The sequence below is a fragment of the Cololabis saira genome, chromosome 19 (assembly GCF_033807715.1).
Source record: "Cololabis saira isolate AMF1-May2022 chromosome 19, fColSai1.1, whole genome shotgun sequence".
In the NCBI taxonomy this organism is placed as follows: Eukaryota; Metazoa; Chordata; class Actinopteri; order Beloniformes; family Belonidae; genus Cololabis; species Cololabis saira.
This window is the reverse complement of record NC_084605.1, coordinates 29,802,718-29,827,438: the sequence shown is the minus strand read 5'-3', so window position 1 is coordinate 29,827,438 and position 24,721 is coordinate 29,802,718. Positions and strand designations below refer to the sequence as shown.

Below are 24,721 nucleotides of genomic sequence, written 5' to 3'. Positions count from 1 at the left end.
TCCGGATGCTAACCGAGTCACACAGCCTGTGGGGTATTACAGGTGTTTAACACAATTGTTAGCAGTGTCCTGGAATTTTTAGATTACAATTGGTGGACATAAATACCAACGGCGGTATCGTTTGTCCCGGACCTTAGCAGTTCTCAGCAGCCATAAAAACAGCCACTTCCACTTTAGCAATGGTTCGGTCTTATTTTCTGCTGCTGGCAGACATTTTGGGTACAAATCTCTAATGTTATTTGAGGCAAATATTTATCGGAGACTTAGCATGTATGTTGCAGCTAATTAGTGTCTCTCGACTTTGAATGTAACTGATATTTTTGTATTGCACTCAATTAATCCTCCTTTCAATTACTTGTCTGCAGATCATCAAACGGAAAGGGCCCGTCGCATAACTGCATATCTGATTTGCTTTTAGTTTGGAATTCAAATGAGCGTCGTTGCACATAGCAATCAGCCGTGATTAAAAGGGTCATGAAGATTAGTCTTCTATATTAAAGCCGTACGCAATAATCTCGTATACACTGATTGTAAATGCTGTCAAGGACCAAAGCTGTCATTGATGAAATGTGTTTATATCTTTATCAACTGACTCTCAGAAAACTATTGTCTCGTTCCGTGTGCGGAAATTAAAAGTGCGTTTTCCCCCTCAGGGCTGTAATTTTCCGCATATAATTTGTGTTGGAATCATGGAAAAAGACTGTGTTAAAGGTTCAGCCTGCTAAAATCTGTTTTAATTGCTTCGTGATTCTTTTTTTTTTTTTTTTTTTAACCGTGTGTACCTCGTTATCTCGATATGAACTTTGCCAACACTGACTGACTCCAGCTCCGAAAAATGTTGAGTTTTCCTGCTCACTTACATTCTGCAGTTCTATTTAAATCAGCCGGTGTTGCCTCATTAGTAATCAACTCAGCTCCTCGCAAACTTTTGGCTGGAATGGGAAGCAGTCTTTGCTGTCATTGTAAGATGTTAGATCTCTGTATTTATAGTCAGGTGGAACATGGCTCCCTCGCTCTGACTCTGCCGTCATACAAGAGACTGGAGGTTTTCATCATGATATTTGCATAACAGACAGGTCCTCACTGGCCTGCAGGAAAGCTGAGTTATGTTTTCATCTAGTGTCACAAGCCAGTTGGAATTTGAATATTGCCTATACTTTGATTTATGATTAAAAACCTGCAAAACTAATGATCCTCCCACCAGTCGAGGCTAAACTTTGTACTTTACACTTATTAGCAAATATGATCTGCTTACCGACTAAACCTGCTGCATGGCATGAAACTATTGCAGCGCTGTCATTATTGATTTTTCCTGCTGCTGGTAACCACAATGCAGCAGCTGGAACAGTTGGCTTGTAGTTTATTTTAGTTTTATAAAGCATATTGTGTTTAAAACAAAAAACACCTGTGTATATAAATCAGTTTTTGTTACTTCTCAGATTACAAGATGACAGCAAGGGTTTGGTGTCAAGTTTTATTATTAAGTGTAGGCACATAAAGGAAAACATCAAGGTATAACATTTAGATGTTTCATTAAAATACATTTGGTCTTTTTGTGTTTTATTATTATTCCCCCCGTTCAGCATTCAGATGAATCGATTTAAAGGTTAATGTCTTTCAGCAAGACAGGTCGATTTTGTATCGGTCAAAAGATTTAATTTAACACCATCATCTCAGTTAAAGCTAAGCGTTTTAATTATGCTTGAAGTGGCTTAAACCTTTAATCTCAGAATTATGAAATAAAACACAGAAAATCCTTTTTTTTTCTTTTTTTTTTTACAAGCGAACACCACCAATTCTGTGTTTAACAGTTTCTTAATCAAAACTTTTAATAAGTTGGGTCATTTTATAATTCTTTCAGATTTTTTGTGATTATCTAAAAGTATTTTTATGTTGTGATTATGGGGGTGTTGTAGGGGTCTAAGAGATGTACGTATAAGATATGACACATCAGGCATTCAGGGGTTAAACTGAGGATCTCGCCTTCTCCGTTTAAATGCTGAAGTCTACTAGATGACAGCAGAAGTTTGACTCACCACAGTGATATTTTTGAGACATGAAAGGTTTCTTTTTCATCATCAGGGTGTGCTGCTCACTTTGAATTCTTCCACCGTATCCAGGATGCCATTACACACTTTTTACCAGTTTAAATTGCATGACAGCTCTACAAATTTAGTCAAAATATATTTACAGATGCATTGATATCATATTAGATCAAGGGTCTGAAATGAGGGTTAATCAGATTTCATTAAGTAGTGTGATAATGAAGGTTTTTCACCTTGAATTATCTCTCAGTACAGGCAGATATGCCAGTTATTCAGTAATAGTATGCAAATGGCTGATGATGGTTATCAGTGATGCTCTCTGAACTCGATTAGCAAGTATGATCTGCTGATAACCTTTCATTAGCACATAGCCAAGGCACAGATCATCCGAAAGTTGAAGGCTGTGTACCGTCGCAGCAGGAAGTCACCGGATTTAAATTTAAAACAACAATAACAGAAACAGCATGGGTCTAAAAAGCAAGTCCTCCTTTTTCTTTGCTTGCATGTAAATGTGCAGCACGCTCATCAATCAGCAGTAATGGGGGATTTTTCTGACACTGACAACTTGATTGAGCATACTTATAACAACGATGCCCCACATACGAGGGATTAAAATGAGAGCCGTGTAGGAGCTGCAATGTTGCTTGGTGTGCAGCCTAATTAAAAAGTTAGGTTATCTTTTTGTCACTGTAAGCAGAAAGTAATAAAGTGTTGTGTTTTCAGGAGATGATCAGAACTACCTTGATTTCCCTGTTGGACTAGAGATGGCAAAGAAAAATGAATAATAGAAGCAAGGTAGAACACCAGTGATATTTTTTTTAATCACATTTTGGGGATGTCTCTCAAAATTCTTGTTATCTTCGTTCGTATTTTTGCCATCCTCAGTGAAGTATTTCCATCTGCGGCATGATAATATTTCCTGAGGCAGAGAAAACATCTTTTCCTCTCACATTTGGCTCTCTTAAAAATGGCAATTTAAAAGAATACTAAAGATGGTATATTTAACTTTATCTTCACAATGTACACCTGTGTTTGAACTAAGAACATGTTCTACATTTAATGTATCTTTTAATCATAAAATGTACAGAATACCTGCTCTTAGACTCTCGAATACTATCCGAGCAGAATTATTATTAGTATCTCACATTTCCAAAAGGAACACTGTTTTAATAACGTCTTTTAAACCAATGTTAGAAATGATACATCCGAATGTTAAAAAGCTTGATCTGACTTCCTCTCATCTTGACCAAATAGTTCTTTTGGAGTATCTCTGTCTCAGCCCACCGTGAGGGAGACTATATTCTATTTTCATCCACCTCATTAAGTTTTTCACTTTAATTAATGACAGGATGTGCTTACGGAGGACCTGTACCATCCGTTAAAGCCCATTACACGTCTTTGTACAGACAGGCTACCTGCTTCGAGCAAGCTTTTAGTTGGCATAGTCTTAAATGATCATGTGGAGTGCAATTCAAGAGAGAGGCACTCAGAGCATGTTTGTGGGAAAGCGTCTCTCACTGCCACACAGACGGTACAAATCATCTGTGTCGAGAGCACGGGAAATTTCATCTGCACGCTTCTTCAAGCAGTTTTAGTGGAACCATGAGGACTTACTTATACCTAAAAGGGAGATAAGGAAGAAAAGGTTGATTACAGCTGCATTTTGCCTGTTGAGTCATGTTTAGCCAGAAGCTGTGAAAGGCATTGATCTCCACTTTTCCTCGCTGCGTGACCCAGAAGTCGAAGCTGTGGGCAGCATCGCTAATGTCTGGAGAAATTACTGCAACTGGTGATTAGAAGTAATTATCAATGGTGAAGAGATGTTTGAGTGTTGGTATTATTGTTTTTTTTGTTTTGATTGAAAATAACTAGAAATATGTATTATAGTCGATAAGAATTGACTCCTCGTCTGAGAGCACGGAGCATGAAATGTCCAGAAATTATTGAAAAAAACCTTTAATTATTGAAAAGCTGCTGACGACAAAACAAAAGTCTTTGATGTAATAAACTATAATAAATAGGACACAACTGCAAACACAACTTAGCTCCGCTTAGTTTTTGATGTTCACCTGATCTGAATCAACCAGATTCAGTTTATGGTTTTATTGCATAAAACAGGCTCATTGTTCTGAGTTGGTAAAGACATACTGTTTACAATCAAAACTCTTGAAATCCTTGTTTAAACTCTTTGTAATGTTATCAAGAAATTTCAAGTAAAACTAAGAAGATGCTTCCAGGATCTTTAAATAAAATAAAAATGCATAGGAATTCTGTGAAGGTTTATGCAGATAATGGGAAAATATAGTTATAAAGATGTGTATACTGTGTGTGTGTGTATGTATATATACATATATATATATATATATATATATATATATATATATATATATATATATATATATATATATATATATATATATTATATATGAAAAAGAAAAACCATCCTGGACCTTTTTTTTTTGCGTATTGGGGTACGCTAGACACTTCAGACATTCAGGTAGATACATTTAAAGGTAAATAAATGTCGTCCCTTAAACGCCAGACTAAAGGTTGAATACATATATACACACGCCAACACAATGGCTCATAATTAGCCTTGCACATTGAGCCGTCTTTTTTTTTTTCTTTGGTGGAATTGAAGTAAATGCAGTTGAGCATTAAGTCCAGCATTAGGTGTATCAACTATATTGGCATGTTCACAGCTGCAGAAAATTGAGTGAGGTGTGCAGAGGAGGTGCCTTTGCTGGTGCAGACAGGATGTGCTAATAGGTGGTCTGAGTGCTTCGGAGACGGTAGAAGGTTCTCAGAGGCCAGAGAGCCAGAAAAATTGAGTTCTAATGGAATATCTGAAGGTGTTAAATGAAAGTTGACCTTTGCAGCTAATGCCTTGGGTCTCACAAAATGTGTATAAAACATTACCCCGAGATGGGATTTGGTCAACGATGGAGATAAATGTGGGACATAAATATTGTATCTGATTGAAAATACCCTGCGTTAACAGTGATGCTATTGGCGTTCAAGGTCAGTTATTTGGGGCAGTGGGAGTCCCTTCCTCTAGCTCCTTAGCATTAAAGCTTTGACCTTCCCGTTAGTTCCGAGATCCCAGGTGCTGCAAAACTGAAACTCAAAGTAAGAGACTTAGACAATGCACGTAAAAGTTGGCGACACCCAGCTCCGATAATGATATAGTCTGGTGAGGGCAAAGGCCGAGGGCTATCCTGCAGCTGAATGTGCCACAGATGGCTGCTCACTTGCCAGTGCAGGTTACGTGAGCGTTACATCTTGATGCTGCTATATATCCTGCTCTTGGTATCCTCATGCAATCCACTTAAGTGGCATGACAATTGTCCTTGTTTCACCTTGCCATTTTTCATCACGTTTTGGTGTATTCTTGTGTGCAAATTCAAGCAGTTATTTATCATCTTTGGGTACTGACTTGAAGTAGTTTGGAAAATTCTTAATAATAAATTCAGCAAAGATTCAGAAAAACCATAAAAACCTGGGTATGTTGTTCCTTCAATGAAAACAGGGTCATATTATTGGATTCTTAAAGACTGGTACACCTTTCATCATGTGGCAGATTATTCCAGGAAATGAAATTAAACTAAATATACATCTTTTACTCTGTGACCTATAATCATCATTTGCTGCTGAAAGCTTCATGCCACTTAGGTTATTAACATGTAATTATGCTGTATCCGAGTGGATTAACCCATCAGGCAGTGTTTTCAGGAAGATTTACTCATCACATCTTGATTCGAGTGTGCTTCTGGTCTCCTATACCTCATCACTCTGACAGAGAAGACTGAACCTGTCTCCATTTAGAGTGCTTTTTGTGTGAAAGTTTCAACTCTTGTGTCTCCTTTCGTGTGGCTTTGTGAGCTCTCTCCAGTTATTCAATCATGACTGTGTAGGTTTGTTTCTGTTAATGGGGCTCTGTGGTAGTTTTATGGGCCTCAACTGTTGGCGCATGTCTCCATTATCAGGAAAGACCCAACAACGAGAATTTTTGGGAACCTCTAAGGCAGGGGTCGGCAACCCGCGGCTCCAGAGCCGCATGCGGCTCTTTAGCGCCGCCCTAGTGGCTCCTGGAGCTTTTTCAAAACTGTTTGACCTTTCTTCTTCTTTTTTTTCTCTTTATTTTCTCTTTTTTCTTTTTTTCCTCTTATTTTCCTTTTTCTCTTTCTTTCTTCCTTTTTCATTTCCTTTTTAATCTCGACATTTCAACTTTTTTCTCGACATTTCGACTTTTTTCTCGAAATTTTGACTTTTTTCTGAACATTTAGACTTTTTTCTCAACATTTCCACTTTTTTCTTGAGATTGTACTTCAACATTAATCTTGACATTTCGACTTTTTTCTCGAAATTTTTACTTTTTTCTCGACATTTAGACTTTTTTCTCAACATTTTGACTTTTCTCTCAAAATTGTACTTCAACATTAATCTTCGACTTTTTTCTCGAAATTTTTACTTTTTTCTCGAAATTTTTACTTTTTTCTCGACATTTTGGGTTTTTTCCTCGACATTTCAACTTTTTTCTCAACATTTCGACTTTTTTCTCAACATTTCGCCTTTCGCCATTTTCCTTCATTCTAAGGCTGATACAAGACTTTTCATTTTTTGCGGCTCCAGACATATTTGTTTTTTGTGTTTTTGGTCCAATACGGCTCTCTCAACATTTTGGGTTGCCGACCCCTGCTCTAAGGGGACAAGTCACATCCCCTGCCATAAGTTAGGTACTCTAACTGGGGGTACTAACTGCTAGGTAGGGGGAAGTGTTTGCAGGGTGCTAATTCAGTGCACTCTAGGCAGGAAAAGAAATTGTTCGGCCATTTTTAATGACCCCTTTGAGTTTGAAACGTCCCTTCTCATTCATCCTTACCATTGGAGTCTATGAAAACAGAAATGCAGAAACCATCTCAGCTCCGTCGATGTTCATCTTTTCATTCTAGATTAGCGTTTTCTTTGCCTTCTTCTACTTTTTCTTAATAGTGGTTGCCAAACAGTGAAAGTAGTACCCTATTGCCAACAGATGTTATGGAGTGGTAGTTTGCTCAGTCAGTGGATCCTACCAAGTCCGTCACTGTAAATGGGGACACAAGGAGGTCACCTTTTTTGCAATCCCAGGCAGCTAGATTTTCCCTCGGATCGCCACTAATGGAAACTTGCCTTGTTTAACTGGGTGGATGGTTGTGCAATGTACTAACCTTCTGACCTCCAGCACTATGATTCCAAATGATTGCTTCTCTCTGGTGGCCTAAATAAGAAAAAGGGCTGAATTTAGTTGTATTTAGTTTTGTCCATGGAGCACAGTGTACCAGAGTGATAAGAGGTAATACCTGCCCTCAGTGGAACAACGAGTCCTGGGAAGCAACAACTTTTTTTTTTCCACTATAAGTTTGACTGAACTTTGCCTTTTATGAAATTACATTTGTATTGTCGTCAGTAAAGTTTAATGTGTCCCTGACTGCTGTAACGGAGATAAATATGTTTTGTACATCTAAGTGATTACTGGAACTAGATGATGGATGACTTTATTTCTTTTTTTCTGTTCATGTCTTTTCTTTTAGTGTTTGTTGGACACTTATAGAAATCAGAAACTAGCTCAAACCTGTGCTTTTCTTAAGTTGGATTACAATGTCTTAAATGGGTCACTAACCAGTCAGTTTATAAAAGTAATTCCAAGAGATGAAAAGGGAGTTATTTGTAAGCAAATCACATAATGTTAATATTATTGCTGTGCTATTACTGGTGAAAAAGACTTGACCTTTACACTTTTTTCTTCTCTTTTTAGGGTTTTTCTGCGGGCTATTAGTCAGTATGCAGCGGTGTTAAACAAGAAGTTTCTGGATCAAACCAACTTTGAGCTGCAGGTAAGTACAACAGCAACACAAAGGTCAGCCTGTTAGTCAACAGTGGGTTAACATTTCTAGCACTTTTTAAAGGCAATTTCAAAAGCACTTTCAGGCATTATTTTTGCACATCACTTCGCTCCAGTTTCCCACTGAGGTCCTTCCACATTCTGCCTTGTTGGACCCTCAAAACAAAGAACTGATAATTAAAGGAAAGCTACAAAAAAAATAACAACAGTTACTTTGTAATGGCCAATTTATGTGCATTGCTGAATATGTTAACAAGCTCACCTTTGAATAGACCAGCTTTTTGCATTTTTAATGTCTGGCACATAGAAGATTATTGTAAACAAACAAATTATTTTGAGTCACCGTGTTTTAATTCAACTAAAAGTGTATGAAACTGTTTCTGAGTAAACTTGTTTTGTTTTCCCTCCAATCAAAGCTGCAGCTCAGTGGTTTACAGCAATTTTATCTCCGTTACTCTTGTACACAATTTCTCAGACTTCTAGTTGGTTTATACTCATCAAAAATGTGCTATTTGATTCTATCGTTCTCAGTATTCAGAGCATAAAGTGCATTATTCAATATGCTTACATGGATTGTTTACACAGCAATGAAAAATAGAGTCAACTTTAGACGTTTCTGAGCTACTGTCATTGTCTGATTGAAAGTGCGCTCTGGAAGACGATGGTCTAAATCACCAGCCTCTTCATCCTCAGGGACAGCTTCCCTGACAAAGAATTGTAACCATCTCATCTAAAGCTTTTGATTTAATGAAACCATAAAGCTTTCCTGCCCACAATTTGTAGTAGTGAATAGCTTTGTGGTAAAACAAGGCTTTGAGCTGCGAGTTAAATAATCTCCTATTCTTTTCTCCACAACACTGTGTCTCTGTCTTTATCTGGGTTAGCTGTGGAACAATTACTTCCACTTGGCTGTAGCCTTCCTCACCCAGGAGTCTTTGCAGCTAGAGAACTTCTCGAGTGACAAAAGGGCCAAGATTTTCCACAAGTAAGTATGAGCACTCTCAAAACGCTTTTCAAACCTGCACACAGCACAAGTTCTTTCCTCAGAGACACTTTGAAGCCCACAGGGATGCGCAAGGATTTCAAACATCCCATGGTTCCTTTAAGAGGCTGCTCTAGTCTTGCAGCTAGCGAGTTATTGTGTGGCACATGATGTTGGTTGTGACCTAACTCAGCTAGAGATGCAGGAAGACGACACACCAGAGAGCAGTTAGGTTTTGCTCAGTGAGACAATTGCTTTATTAAATGCGACTCCCCCACCCGCACCCAAACTCAACTATCAAACGAGGAGCATCTAAACTTAATGAAACTAAACTAATCTTTCCTAATGGAAAATAAATAAAGATAAGAGTAACATTGTTACAGCCACTGTTAAAGTTTCAGAGAGTAATACAATCAGTGTGCATTTGGCTCTACTTTGTCACTTTATTTCTATTTGTCACTTATTTCTTTCGACTCTCAGGGAAGTATTTTCTTACAAAAAAAGAAAGTTCAAATAAGTACCGGTACCGGTACTATAGTTTACACTTTGTAATGCATAACATTTACAGTACACTATTTGTTCTCTACCTCAAGTGTCACTGTGTTGAGAATGATTTGAGAATAAATGTTCTGAAGGAACCAGTGGATCCACGGTTAGTGTTTTTCCTTGCATTTTAAGAATTTTATAAGCGACACGCTAATATCGTGATAATATCGTAATCGTGATATTTTTGTCCACTAATATCGTGATATGAAATTTTCATATCGTCCCATGCCTAGAGAGAATGGATGAAACTTAAGTTTAAATTCACAAAGAAGTGTGCGCTCCCACAAAAGAAAAACAAGTGTCCCGGAGGGAACAAGGGGAGTATCTCGAGGAGTAATTGCAGCTGGCGACACACAGACGAGCCGCCCGCTAGAATCCCATCACGTTGTCCAACACACCCGACACTTTTGTCTCAACAGGTTTTTGCTGCGGCTTGATTAGAGTGCAGGACTTGTGGCGCCGGTCCAATCATAGCTGCCGATAGGCGGGATGACCGAGCAGCAGGGGCAGGCAGGCGGTCCTGCACGGCAGAAAAACAATCAGAGCGGTCAGAGAAAGAAGACAGGGAACCTAAAACTCAGGTTTCAGGACAGGCTCCCCCACGTTCTCCTGAAATTAAGATCATAGTATCTCTGACACACGACTTTTGTCCTGTCGGCGGATGAAGATGACGAATGCTCATGTTGAGCAGCACAAATTTATTTTGATGCAGCTGTTTTAAAGTTTTAAATGCATAAAAGTTGGACCTTTACCATCAATCCCCTCGCTTATCCACTCCCTGCTTCAAAGAAGCCGCATTCATCTACATTAGTATTTCTAATATAGCGCGTGTGATGGTCCATTTAAACAAATAACTGCTTTCTGGGAAGACTTTGAGAGCATTGGCTCCTATCTTCATTTGGAGGTGCTTTTGCCCGTCTCACATAGATCACAGCGGCTGTTGTCTGACAGTGGTGTACTGTTTGTTGGTCAGAGCTTTATTATTGGCCCTGATAAACTCTGCCAGGAAGATAAAAACCAATCCCTGGTGCAAGACAACAACCAGATACACGCACGAGATGTTCCAAGACACCCACGCAACGCTTTTCTCAACTTGACAGCTTTCCCCGATAAAAGCATGTGCTCGAATTCACCTACACAAGACTTGTCATTTCTAATGAAAATAATGAGACTCTTCTCCTGCTCACTATTTTCAGATTTTTGGGTTGTTTTTTTTTTTTTACTCTCTCTCGTGCATCTCATTCAAATGCAAAGTGGTTGTTTCCAGAGAGTGCAGTAGAGAGACACACTTTTCATCAAATTTCTGGTTTTTACGTCTTGAGCCACCCACACTCATTCTGGGTTATTGCGTCTCCGCCCCCCCCCCTTGCTAGTCGCCTTTAGCTTTTCTTCATCCTCTGCCGTTTCTTTATGTGCTGGCGCTGGCGTCGTCAGCTCTGTCTGCTGTACCAAATGTTGCTTCTGTCTGAGAAACCGCAGAGCAGAGGGCTGAAATCATCCGTAAAGGACAAGCGCTGCCCTTTGGCATTCTGCTTGGAGTTTCTCCTTCAAGAGATGACTCCCAGTCCTGTTTGGGGCATCCATGTCCATTATCGCAGTCTGTGTAATCATTCTCAGAACAATAGACAGAACGTTGATAAAACGTTAACATGCCAGCAAAAACAGAAGGATAAACGCTCCTGTAGCTTAATTGTTGGTTTGTTGTTCTCTCATTTTCCAATAGTTTCCTTCATTTATTTTAATGTGAGTCTGTGGCAACATGCAGAATTGTATAGGTTTAGAAAATAAAAAAGTTTTGAAGGTTTAGACACTGATTGGGAACAATTCCTTTATTTAATTCCTGCAATTTTTTTTATCTTGTTTTCAATCTCTTTGCCATTAGGACTCTGAATCAATCAATCAAACTTTATTCGTGCGGTACTTTTCATACAACACAAAAGTGTTTGACATAACTAAAACAAAAGCACAACCACAACACATTTTCACGATCGCACACAGGAAAACAACACACGTAGACGCATACCAATGACATTAAAAACAGAGCAGAAATAGAAATAGAAATGCCACGAATTAGTCATGGTTGAAGGTGCACACTTCCATATAGCTAATGAGCCTGTCAGGCTGTTAAAGATGAGCTACTGTTGGATTTCCTAGATTGAACCAAATTCTAGACTTACAAAGGCAGTGCAACTAATAAATGTTGGCAGAGGATTTGAATGAAGGAATTGAGGCAGTTTTGTAGCAATTGACCCTTTTGTCTAGACCCCGTTGCTAGGTGGACAAAACTGTCATCTCTCCCGTCCACTTCCATTGTAAAAACTGGGTTTTACATCACTTTATTTCGGATTATTGTACCAAATAAAATCAACAGCAAGTAGATATAAATAAAAAGGAACACTTCAGGTACCGTGTATTGAGATAAAAAAACTGAGCGTTTTGGCAAAAACTAGATCTTTTGATTAGTTTATCTAATAGCACGGTGGAAGGGTTGAACTGCAAGTGCGGCCGTCCACATAGCTTTATCTAAAGCAGACATTTTTCGTAATTTACTGTTGGTTTGGGGATGAAATGTATTCCTGTGATTCTCTCTGGGTAGCCGGTGTCACTTTTACAAGTGCCCCGAGCACACTGCTTAACCATTGTAAGATAAATAAATAAACGCTTCGCAGTTGTAGCTATGGGTTGTAGCTGCTGCCGAGCTGACTTTGTTTTGGCAGTACGGATCGGATTTCTGCCAGTTTGGGGATAAAAATATGCTGCACCCTCATTACACTGTGTGCAGTGTGCTCCCAAGTGTTTCTTTTGCTAATACAAAGTAAAAAAAAAAATAATCCAGTGATTTAAATTTTGATACAAGGCAAGTAAAAACTAAGCTTTTTCTATATAATGTGAACGAGAGAGACGGCTGTTTTGTCCAACCGGATATTCTGCCCGGATGTAGCAACAGAGAATGATTTTTCTGATTGGTCAGTCAGGGACCAATCAGAAGGCTGACAAAGGGTCAATTATTTGATACATCCAAACTATAAATCCAAAGTTGGTATACAGGACCAACATGCAGCCAAGTTTGGACCTGGGAAATATGAACAGCTTTTGGTATTTGGCCTGTTGAAGGTGTCAGTGAGAGAAACTGTTATTTCCGTTGTCTGTGTTCATAGCACTTAATTGGTACTGAGAGGTCTCAGGTGTGCCAAGAAAATACCCCTCTCACCTTTGCTTTACCTAACTGTTAACAAACTTGGATCCCTGTTTTATGACCCTACCATTCCCATGTTATAGCTAAATTTGACTCATCGGAGCAGGAAGCTTGTTTTCAGTCTACTGTTCTTCAACTGTGATGAGCCCATGTGAATTGTAGCTTCCTTTTCTCAGCTGACCCAGGGGCACCGGCGCGTTTCGACTTTCGTGTGGTCCGAGGTGGTCGTCTGCACACCGTGGTTATAAAAAAGAGCTACATAAATGAACGTTGCCTTTATGCCGTCTTGAACCAGTCTCCTCTAATCTGTAGCATCATCAAGGGACTTTAGCCAAGACAACTGCCTGTCACTGGATATGTTCTCTATAAATCCTAGATATGGCAGTGCATAAAAATCCCTGCAGATCAGCAGTTTCTAAAATACTAAGTCCACCCTGTCTGGCACGAACAACCATCCCACTTTCATAGCTTCTTAAAGCACCTTTTATCCCCACTCTGATGTTCAGTCCGAACTTGAGCAGGTCATCTTGACCTACACACTTGAATGCATTGATGTGAGCTTATGAGATTAGATATTTGCACCAGAAGAGCTGTTTAAGAGATGTAGCTAATAAACTGCTGGATGGGTGTCATCATTGTAACTGTTAATAACAAGAGACTGAACCTATAAAAATGAGAGTAAAGTTTGGCTCTACTGCAACTCTAACTTTCATGTAGAAGTGCTGACCTGATCGAATATGCACGCACATACACAGCTGGATATATAATGAGCATGCAGACATGTTATTGTTATATGCTGGCATGAGTGACGCGGGGGAAGCAAGCATCATATTCTGAGGTTTTGTGAATATCTCGCACAGCTTTGGATCAGGCTTTAATCTCTTCAGAGATGCCTTCAAAAGGTATTCCTTGTCTGTCATGTATTTTTTCTCGTTTGTTATCCAGCTCCTATCTTTTCATCGCGCTACGCTTACACTTTTTTTCCCCCTTTTTCTTCTCCGTTGCGAACTTTACACCCTGACAGAGTCGTACTTCCCAGTGCGAGCTGCCGAGACCCACTCACCACTGTCCCTCTGTCACTGAGTTATTTTTAGTTAACCTCACTGAGAGCTTTTCGCCCATGGCTGACAGGTATACGGTGTAGGTCCTGACAGCTGACAGTCACAGCTGTCTGTCTCCCCGACGACACGGGTGTGACAGAATAGCACCGTGTGCCTTTAGTCTCAGCACACACACACCCATCTACACACCCACGGATGAACGAGCAACCCGAGTCCTACCAGTGACACACAACGTTGCTGTGAGAAGCTTTTGCCACAAATAAAAAATCTTTTTTTTTCCCCTTTTAATGATACATGCAGTCACTGAGATGAAGACATGTATTAATTATTTAGAATGCCACTAATATCAGTCCTCGGGCTCTTAAACTGCTTCCTTTGACAGCTGACTGCTGTCATCAGGGCTTTGGCCCGGCCCAGCTGTAAACAGATGATGCAGCTGCTTTTTCGAAGCATTACTTCAGTTCTCATCCCGTGTCAAAAAACGTTAACGGGCCTTTGGTACAGTATTGGCAAAACCGTCAGTTATGTTTAAAATTTCTTTCGAGGCTCTGTTAAGGATGCTCTAAAGGGCGTGCAGGGTGAAAACAGATCCTATAGTTCAGAACAGCTGCCGCACGCAAACTCCACTCTTTATTTCTGTACAATATTGTGCCAAGGTGTCAGTGGGCAAAGAGGAGGCGATAGCGGAGTCACTAAGTGTGATGGACTGCTGTTGGACAGGCTTTAGGCTTGGCTCGGAAAGCACGGCAGCTCCCAAAGTGCAACCACTTTGCAGAGTCAAATGTAGATCAGATCAAACGAGGTTATTGTTTACAGTTTGGGGGAATATGTTTGGTCTCTTAGAGCTGCAGCTTTGGCTTGAAGATGCATCGCAATTAGTTTCACGTACTTGGGGTTTATCACACTGCGGTAATGATGCACCCTTTAAGTAAATGGAGGCTGTGAGAATGAGAGAAAGCAGCAGCACATCTGATTTCTTACTGTTAAAGTAAAGCATGTTCTTAAATAACATTAAAACAAAGGTAATTCAGGTCTAACTTCAAAATCAATTAGCTAACTTTTGCAAAGTCGTGGGCTGGTTTCTCCCAAATAAGAATGACCTTTTCTCTGCTGTGTGGTATCTCTAGCTGATCTGTAATTTAGTGCAAGGTGCTGTTTGTTAGCTTATCTCTGCTCGCACGTAAACGCGTGTTGGAGCAGCAATCAACCAGCGTAGCTGTTGATGGATTTTTGCAGGTTTAAAAAAAACCTGCCGAACCACACGGCCGGCTTCAGAGTGGCGTCTGATTCAGAGCTCAAACACAATATTGAGGTTGAGTGGAGTCATTCCCCGCGGTGAACCAGCAGTGAAAATACAACTAATTACTTCTCCGTATGCAGTCGTGCAGCTAAAGTGTGCTGTTAAAGGTCACTAGACCTGAGGAAAAAAGGTCAGGAGTGGCCCTCTTAGGACTGTTACCATTATTGTATTTCTTGATGTCAAAACTGTTGCAGGCTTAAACTTACTCTCTTTTACCAACAGACATCTCAAAGGCGTCAGAGCCATGACTTCTTCGTTTTTATAGAACAGGACTCATTTTTTTCTCTGCTTCTTTTCCCCCATTTTTTATTCTTTTGACCGCGACAGTCTGGAAAGGACGGAGACGGGCTCCAAGCTGCCTTGAACATTGGTTCATGAGCAAGGAAGCGCCAATGAGCATGATCACTCTGGTTTACTCTGAAAAAAATTGCTTTGGAAGAAATCAGCATTAAAGAGATAATTAGATTAAAAAAACAACTGGCTGCTGGTATCAGAAGAAGCTAATTTACCAAGGTCCAGTCACTGAATCTGTTACATTATGATCTATAATTAGACATTCATTTGTTTTTAATCATCATATACCTCGTTTTCTGGTGGAAAACAACTGAAAACACGATGTCCGTTAAATATACAGTATTGTCAACTTTACTGCAAAGCATGAAATACCTTCTTTTTGTATACTTTTACCCAATTTTTTTTTTTTTGCTGGATAAAAAAAGGAGAAATGTGCTTAATATATGGACTAACTGCAAAGTGTTAAGCATGAGTAACCCCAGATTACCTTAATCCATTTAAATCTTCAGTGGAGGAATATGACAGAATCGTGTGTCACATCTTTGCTGTTTTTGTTTCAGGTACCAGGACATGAGGAGACAGATCGGCTTTGAAATCAGGGATATGTGGTACAATCTAGGTAATTAAACCCACTCTTTGTGTCAGCATTATTCGCTTTAACTTTTTAAAGAGAACATTTCCTCTGTTTTTTTTTTCATGCACGAGTGCACACAGACTCCTCTTTACAGTTGGCATGGCTTGAATTTATATTTTCTCTGTTTGTTTTCATGATTGTGTGCTAATCCTGCGTCGTGACCATTATTACCTGAAACCAAACAAGGGCCAGGAGCGAAATGCAGACAGTCATGTGTTAATTGACTCCGTAATGGGATGAGGGACATTTGCTGTCGTGGTGACGTCTGGAAGGAGATTTCACTGCAGCACAGCCATTGTGTTGTTAGATTTGGGCAGCTGAGTCTCCCTGCCTCCTGCAATCAACACATTCTGATCCTATAATTACAAATTCCCACCTGATTAACTTATTTTTTATTGTGCACAGCTTTCTTTTTCTTTCTCCACATGAGGTGTTTTGGGTAAAGGTTATTTGCCACTTATTAGATATTCTGACAAGAGGAGACTTGACAACTATGAGATGATCAGAGACAATTCTTAAAATAACGTTGACTCAGAACTCCAAATATTACACGTTATTTTCTTGTCAGCTTCCATTTACTAATATTCATACATTATTGGTGTTCAGGTCCGTAGCACGTTCCAAAAAAGCTCTTAGTGCTTCTAAGGAGAGGAAAGAAAAGAACAGGTCAATATGGGTGGCCACCCTTCCTGAGTCTGATTCTGCCAGAGGTTTCTTCCTTTTAAAGGGAGTTTTTGAATCCCACAGTCGCCCGGTGCTTGTTTAGGACAGGGGAATCGTATTGGAGAAAAGTCTTGATGCAATTTGTTGGTTTCCTTGGTGAGGCAATCATTCTTATTATTATTTTAATTGGCTTTGTATTAATTGGACTTGTATTCTTGAAGTTCCTTAAGATTACATTCATTAATCAATCAATCAATCAATCAATCAATGACTTTATTTGTCCCCAAGGGGGCGATTAGTTTCGCGACAAGAGAAGCACACAATGGGTAAATATACATAAAATATACATAATAAATTACAATAGTAGTATAGACCTAAGCTTCCCCCACTACCTTTTCCTTCCTGCATTTAAAAGAACAATAGCGGAGGGAACAAAGGAGTGTTTATATCGGTTTGTCTTTGCAAAAGGGAGTCTAAGCAGTGTACCTGATGCTAGAAACTGAAACTGTTGATGTAAGGGATGTGAGCAATCAGACAATACGGAGTTTGCCTTCTTGATCAGCTGTTTGTTATAAAGATCTTGTAATGTTTGTTGAGCCGACCCGATGATTTTACTGCTTAGACTGACAACCTTATTGAGCAAGTTTCTGTCTTTGACTTTTAAAGATTGAAACCAACAAATGAAAGAAAAAGTGATGACAGATTTGATGAAAGAACGATAAAACATAGACATCAGGGAAGAATCGACCTGGTATTTTGAAAGTTTTCGGAGACAGAAAAGGCACTGCTGGCTTTTCTTATATAGCGAGTCTGAATTTTTCCCAAATGACAGTTTGTTGTCAATAATAGTGCCTAAATATTTGTAAGACTCAACTATTTCAACTTCTTCACCCTCAATCACTTTTCTTACAGGAGAGGGCTGCACACGTCTGAAATCGCTACACATATCCTTCGTCTTAAAAATATTCAAAGATAAAAAAGATTCCTCGCACCATTTTAAAAAGTATTCATTTGTCGTGGTTTGGTGCTATAGAAATAAAGCTGACTTAAAAACAATAGCTAAATAATGTATAAGATCATTGACATTTTAGAAAATCATTTTTTTTAAATATTTGAAGGGATTTACACATTTCTCCTTTTGCATTATTTCAATAAATAATTAAATTCATCTGAAGAGATTCCAGTATGTAAAGGCCAAGGACACCAATACTGGACACCATCCTTCATCAGTAGCCGATATTAACCACAGCCCTATGCAAACGAACTGGCCCTATAAATTATTTATAACAAATAAGCCAGTGCTGCATAATGAGAAACATCTTGAACACTATACATTTCTCATAATTTTTGGTTCAGAATAAAAATAAATAATATTTTAACAATTACATCAATGAAACTTCTCCGTGGCTCTTATGATTCTTTTCTGTGGAAGAATATCAGATACAAAGAACTTCCTCTCTCTGTCAGAGCTCTGATTATCTGTGCTGCAGGGGCGAAGAGAAATTCTGTACATCACCTTTTACACCTCTCAACATTCTGGGTCAACTTATTGAGCAGGTCTCAGTTTTTAAAATAACTGGGAACAGAGGTTGACTCCGGTCTGTTTTTTTTTTTCACACATCTGTTCGTGAGAAGTCACATCAGCGCTTTCACCTCCTGAGAACATTAAGAACCTTTAATGTCAGCAGACATATTTTAACTCTGGTTTATACATCAGTGATTCAGTCTATCCTCACCTTTTTAATATTTCATCCTGGTATAACTTCTCTCTATTAAACACAACCAAACCAAATTCTGCCACCTAATCAGTCAGTCCAGCAAAAGTAGAAGAATTTCTGTCGCCCTTTTTTAAATCATTTTTATCATTTTTGCTTTTATCTTTATCTATCTACTTTGGGAAACCTTTATGAAGCTACTTAAGACTTGACTGTACAAACAAACAAACAACAAAAAGCCTTACGTTGGCCTCGTCCAGAGGTGGTGCCGACATCTCTGCTCTCGGAGGCACCTGGGAAGGAAATACAAGACAGATATGTGCGTTTTTCTCAGACGAAATATTATCCCAGATCTTTAAAGATGTGGTCCAAAACCCAGATATGCAGCGGTATGGGGTTGTTTCAATGTCACTGACGGAGGTCATTTCCACTTCCTGTGATTGTAGCATTAATGTGCAAAAGTACATTGAAGTTACAGAGAAGTATTTTCTACTGCACAAAAGCACATTCTGCACATTGAATGGCTGCAGAAGAAGGGAGTACAGGGCCGGCCCGTCTGAACTCCTGACCCGTTCCCAACAGAGAATTTGTGGAGACTTTTTAAATGTAACTACGGCAGCTCTGTATTTTTGTACAATGTGTTTGCAGCAGAAATGGGTCAAGATGATAACAGAAATGTTATCACTCAATAGCGTCAAAGCCAGAATGTCTTTAGTGTTGTGTAAGTGAAGAACTGGTTTGTAATAACAGAATAAATTAAGTTGATCAGAAAGAGAATTCATTATATTGAGTTCATCCTGCCTGCCAACAAACAGAAGTCAAAGGAAATTTAAGAATTGCAGAATAATTCATTGAAAATATATTTATTTATTTTCATGTCCTCCTCCTTGTGCTTTTTTTTTATTGTCAAAACTTAATTGAAATTTTTATTTTACTTTGTGTATATTTGTGATCTTTAAGGCCCTCACAAGATAAAATTCATCCCTGAGATGGTGGGTCCTATGCTGGAGATGACACTCGTTCCTGAGATCGAGCTGCGGAAAGCCACCATCCCCATCTTCTTTGACATGATGCAGTGCGAGTTCCACTTCACCTGCTGCTTTCAACGGGTGCGTTTTCTTAAAACCTTCAATAAACATAAGAGAAGCAGGGGTAGAAGTGATGAGAAGTAGGAGTAGCTCGCAGTGATCCGTCTGACAGACGCTTTCATAGCCCAAAACATACTTAGAATTCTGCAAATCCCATTTTGTTGTGCTACAATTATCAACAGACACGGTGAGTGTAACTTAATAATATGCCTCGTTACTGTACAAAATTAAGCCGCTCTGCTTGAGGAAATCCACTTGGTTACAGCTGTTGAGTCATAAGATGTTTCAGGCTGTTTTCCTTCCTGTGCGGGGCTCCCAAAATATGTAATGCTTATGTTACTAGTGTCAGATAGTATGGAAAGAAAAGAAAGTGGTGTCACTGGCATTTTTAGTTGCTTGAAAACCGCAACAGTAAATCAAAATTCCTCTTTTTATTCCCCAACATTTGTCCAGCTCCAGGTTAAGATGCAAGCCGCTATATTTTCTTTACTGCATTTCTCTTTCTTTCTGACATGTAAACCCTTGACTTGACAAATATCAGCATTTATATGTTCTTTTGCTTGGCTGCACTCTCCCGCGCTTTATTTGTCTCTGTCCAAAAGACAAGTACATCCAGGAGTTTTTTATTGTTGTGGTTTGTTTTTTTCAGCACAATGAAATATGTCTTCTTTTTTTTTCATTATTATTATTTTATCCAGAAGGCAGAAACACCCTGGACGTGTCTCATGTTGCAGCCTTGCTCAGCTGTTCTTACAAAATTTTAACGGATAAAGAAAAGCTTAAATAATGAGCGGAAAATACCAGCTCACAGCCAGCTGCGCTGCAAAAAAGAGGGACGATTAATGTCGGCGCCCAAACCCCTCTCAGCTATGTGTTTCATGCAGGGAGAGGGTGAGAAAGGATGACGGCGTTAATGAATTGAAATATTAGCCACACTGATTATTTACGCCTGCTCTATCTAATTGCAGTTCGAGAACGAGATCATCACCAAGCTGGATCACGAGGTGGAGGGGGGCCGCGGAGACGAGCAGTACAAAGTTCTCTTTCAGAAAATGTAAGTGGCGATTCATCGGCAGGATTACGTCTGAGCCCCTCACGAATTAGATGATGCTAATTGCAGCATTGCACCCCTAAAATAATCAGTGTGCTGATGATCACACGACTTCTCATCACAGCCTGCGTCATTGTGATATGTTCTTAGTAGGAAGATGCTAACACATCCCTAATTGGCAAAAAAAAAGGAATGTTTTCCCTGCTTTGAGCAAGGATGTTGCTCTTTAAACTGCCGTAGAAGCTCTCTGTACTTTTGTTTCACTGCCGCTCATGGCTTCTCTCCCTCTCTTCCTCCTCAACACAACAAAAACACCAGTTTACTGGAGCACTGCCGGAAGCACAAGTACCTGGCCAGGACTGGGGAGAACTTTGTCACCCTGGTGGTGCGTCTGCTGGAGAGGCTGCTGGACTACAGGACCATCATGCACGACGAGAACAAGGAAAACCGCATGAGCTGCACCGTCAACGTGCTCGTAAGACTGCTACCGCCAATCCCTGAAAAACGTATAAAAGCCATCAGCGCGTAACCCAGTCGCATCTCAATGCTCGCAGACGAGAAAAAAGCACGTCAGTGTTCTCAGATGTTATCACTGAGCAGCTGACCTGAACCAGCTCTCTTCGCTGATGTGGCATTTCGTCTTGCGACACTGAAATGTCAGTTTTATCCCACCTGGCTGAGGGCATTGAGCAGGCGCTGGTTCTGCATTGAGCGTTTGTTACATTTAGGTTTTGTCAGTGCATTGATGCTGATCTCATAAACCCGTCTCAATGCCTTTTCTGTGTCTTTGCTGCAGAACTTCTACAAGGAGATAGACAGAGAGGAGATGTACATCAGGTAAGACCCAGCCGAGAATTTTTGATGAAAGTTGATTTCAGCACCCTTGAAGTATTTTATATAAAAGACCATGGTACATTACATCTCTTCCTGTATATCACCAGAGAGACAGATTGTGTTCAAATATGTCTCCTGTCACAAATCTCAAGTCTCAGTTCCCTATCTCTCTCTCTCTCCCAGGTGTTATTAGAGGTAAACTAGGCAGCCAGAATTTACCAGTGTAGCTTGAGTAACCGCCCGTTGTTGAAGTGTCAAAGGCCCGCTTTAAATTATAACCGTAAATTGTTTTTTTTCCTGCCAGGTACCTGTACAAGCTGTGCGACCTCCACAGAGAATGTGACAACTATACTGAGGCTGCGTACACTCTGCTGCTACATGCGAAGTTGCTCAAGGTATACAGACACGACACTGACAACAAATTAAAGTAGTGCTGAAAGTAGTGCTCGTCTAAGCCGTTGAGCCATAGCGTGAGACGGATTGTGTTTAACCTTTAGGCGCTACGTCTCTGAATTTAAATGCGTGCGGACAACGATTGAGCTGCATCCCTTTAATCCCACCGTGCCATGAGAGGCCTGCTAAGAAGGCAGAACTGCCGAGCAGCATCTCTTTCACCTTGCATAGCTAATGCAGGTATCTGATATTATCTGGTGTTTCCTCCGAAAAACATAAAGATCACGGTTAAAGTACGAATCAGTTCAGCATCATCTCTGCTCTGTTGTCTTATGAGAGGAAAAGGGCAGGTTTCTTATAATGTCATTTGACACATAAATATTAATAAGGCATCATGAAACATTTCTTTTATGATCACATTTGTTTTAAGTTTTATTTCTGCTCAGACTAGAAAGTTCTTCCAGTTAAGAATATACCATATCAACATCCAAAACACCTTTAAAAAAAAAAAGAAGAAAAAAACACCTGCTGTGTCTATTTCCATCTGGTGTTTGGTATAGCGTGAATCTGAAGTTGTTCTCTGCGCCTTTTATCCAAAATTGTATCATCTGCAATCTCATCTGTATTTGCATAAATAGCTGGCTGCCTCAGTCTTTGTGCAGCTCCTGACAGAAAAGAGCAGACTGTGACACAATCACATTTTCCTCACCGACTAGTCACAGTTGCATTTGCAGGAGCTGATGTTGTTTTGTTTCTAAATCTGCTCGTCTCCGAGCATTGGCGTCGTCCTGATTAAAGCGTACGAGAGGGAGGGTTTCACTTCTCTGTTGTTTAAGTTGGTTGTTTTGTTCCTCCAGTATCTGTGGAAATCCTTCTGCTTTCACCGTCCTCCCACGAAGAAGCATGTGTAAACACCGCTGACAAAACGATGACCAGTCAAACCAAAATGGAATCGGTTTTACTTACGTAACGCGTTTAGATGCAGCCCTAGCTGAATACAAAACATCCTGCATTCACCAAGGTTTATTGAATAAGACCGGCTCCTCTGATAATGACTGGTCCTCCATTAGAAGACAATCAGCAGGATAATAACTTTGCTGAATTAACAGCACTTTCTGTATTATCAGCAATGTATCAGCACCTTAGTTTTGTCGATGCAGCGGCGGTGGCCGCCCATGAATAAATGTGGAGAACCTTTTTACCTTGTAAATGCTGTGTCCAGCTGTAAGGGAATCAATAAACTCAGCCAAAAGTTTCCCAACCTCCGTTTCAGACCACAGCCACAGCCTGCATCACAATTTCTGCATCATACTTCATTGTTCATTGGCATCATATTTTCTCCACAATTAGGCCAATCTGCTACTCCAGGCCACAAGAAACCTCAATATTCCTCATGCATACAAAAAAACAAGTCTGTTTTATTCTAGTGTTTGTACAGTATGCAGCTTTTCTTTGACATTGTTTACTGAATAAAAGTAGCTGCTGCATGACTCGGTAATGATGTACTGCACATCACCACTAACATCAGGGATACCCCTCTAGGTCCCTTCGCTCCACTTCAGCAGAATGGTGTCCTGTGGGCCGGCCTACTGGACCTCTGTTTTGGATTTTGGGAGATTTTCTTGCAAAAATACTAAAGCAATAAAGTTAATTTTCAAAAACAGAAAATAATTCTTTGTATAAATAAATAAACCAGCAGCAGTTTGATTTTTGCATTACTTCATAAGAGAACTCTTGAAAGCCAGAGACATTCTCACATTTGCATTGGCTGGAAGTCAGTGATAGATTTGCCGTCACCTCACCACCTTTTTGCTCTGCGTTGTTGTGCCCGGTGTTGACCCCAGTGCTAATTTGTTCTCCGTAGTGGTCAGATGAGCCCTGCGCAGCCCACCTGACCCAGAGAGACGGTTACCAGGCCACCACTCAAGGACAGCTTAAGGACCAGCTCTACCAAGAGATCATTAATTACTTCGACAAGGGCAAGGTAACACGTGTGCCGGCACACGCATACACACACGTAGCTCTGCGAATAATCCTCTTTTTAGTCGAGGTTGTCTATCAGTCCACACAAGTATTACTTTGTTGTTGCAGTTGTTTTCCCTTTTATAAAAACTTCCCCCCCTTTGGTCATTCTGGCCTTTTTTTTCCCTTCCTTGTTACTGACGTGCCAGACTTGAATGCCATCGGCCCCTCTTGAGAATGAGAAAATGTTTTGTTTTATAAATCCTGATTACTGTGCTATTCTTCGAAATTGTTCATCTTTCTTTCCAGAGGGGAAAAAATATTTTCAGCTTGTAAGCTTAGCCTGGAATGGATCTACAGAACTGCAGCCAGAGCTTTTCAGGGATGATGTCGGAAGGCTTTCTGTGTGTCCATCGGAGTTGGGATGCGGCCACCGCTCTTGGTTCTCCTGCCAACCGTCACTCAGCAACATATAGTCCGGGAGTCAACCCTCTGAAATAAACTTGGACAAACATATCCATGCTAGCCCACCAGAGTGATATTGATGTGTTAAAATAGCTGGAAGAATGCACCGAGGCTCCGGGGAGCGAGCGAGGTTTCGACTGAGGACAGTTTCTGAGAGTTTGATGGGAGTCGGATGGAAAGTGTTGTCGCCGCCACCGCTCTCACTGATGGGAAGCGGATCTGAGCAGTAATCTGGACCCGGTCCGCCTCCACTCTGGACCGTATTAGAATCAGTCCAACCGTCTCTGTCAGAAAGCCTCTTCAAAACCTCTCAGCATGTTTGAGAGGTTCACGTGTGTCACTGACACTGTGCTGAATGAGTCTCAGAGGGAGCGCCAGGCAGCATGATAATCTCACTTTCTGTGTTTACAATCAGCAAAAAAGGATGCAATAAGAGTAATGTATCTTAAATACAATTAGGGCTGTTCGATTTTGCCCAAAAATAAAATCTCGATTTTTTTCTCTCAAAATCCAATTTTCGATTACGATTACAATTATTTTGTGAATTGACAAAAGGCAAAGAAATGATTTCAAATATGCTGTTTTTTTATTGAACATTTGCCCCATTGGGC

General features: G+C 40.0%; 1 protein-coding gene across 4 annotated transcripts in view; it reads left to right on the top strand.

The window, feature by feature from the left end:
* dock1 (dedicator of cytokinesis 1) overlaps window positions 1-24,721 on the top strand; it is a 237,588-nt gene that overhangs the window by 176,547 nt on the left and 36,320 nt on the right. For all 4 annotated transcript variants that reach the window (XM_061709031.1, XM_061709030.1, XM_061709029.1 and 1 more), the window contains exons 30-38: window positions 7,840-7,918; window positions 8,811-8,911; window positions 15,866-15,924; window positions 19,278-19,426; window positions 20,374-20,459; window positions 20,775-20,931; window positions 21,253-21,293; window positions 21,595-21,685; window positions 23,548-23,667. In XM_061709031.1, coding sequence (XP_061565015.1) covers window positions 7,840-7,918; window positions 8,811-8,911; window positions 15,866-15,924; window positions 19,278-19,426; window positions 20,374-20,459; window positions 20,775-20,931; window positions 21,253-21,293; window positions 21,595-21,685; window positions 23,548-23,667 — 883 coding nt within the window. The remainder of the gene's footprint in view (window positions 1-7,839; window positions 7,919-8,810; window positions 8,912-15,865; window positions 15,925-19,277; window positions 19,427-20,373; window positions 20,460-20,774; window positions 20,932-21,252; window positions 21,294-21,594; window positions 21,686-23,547; window positions 23,668-24,721) is intronic.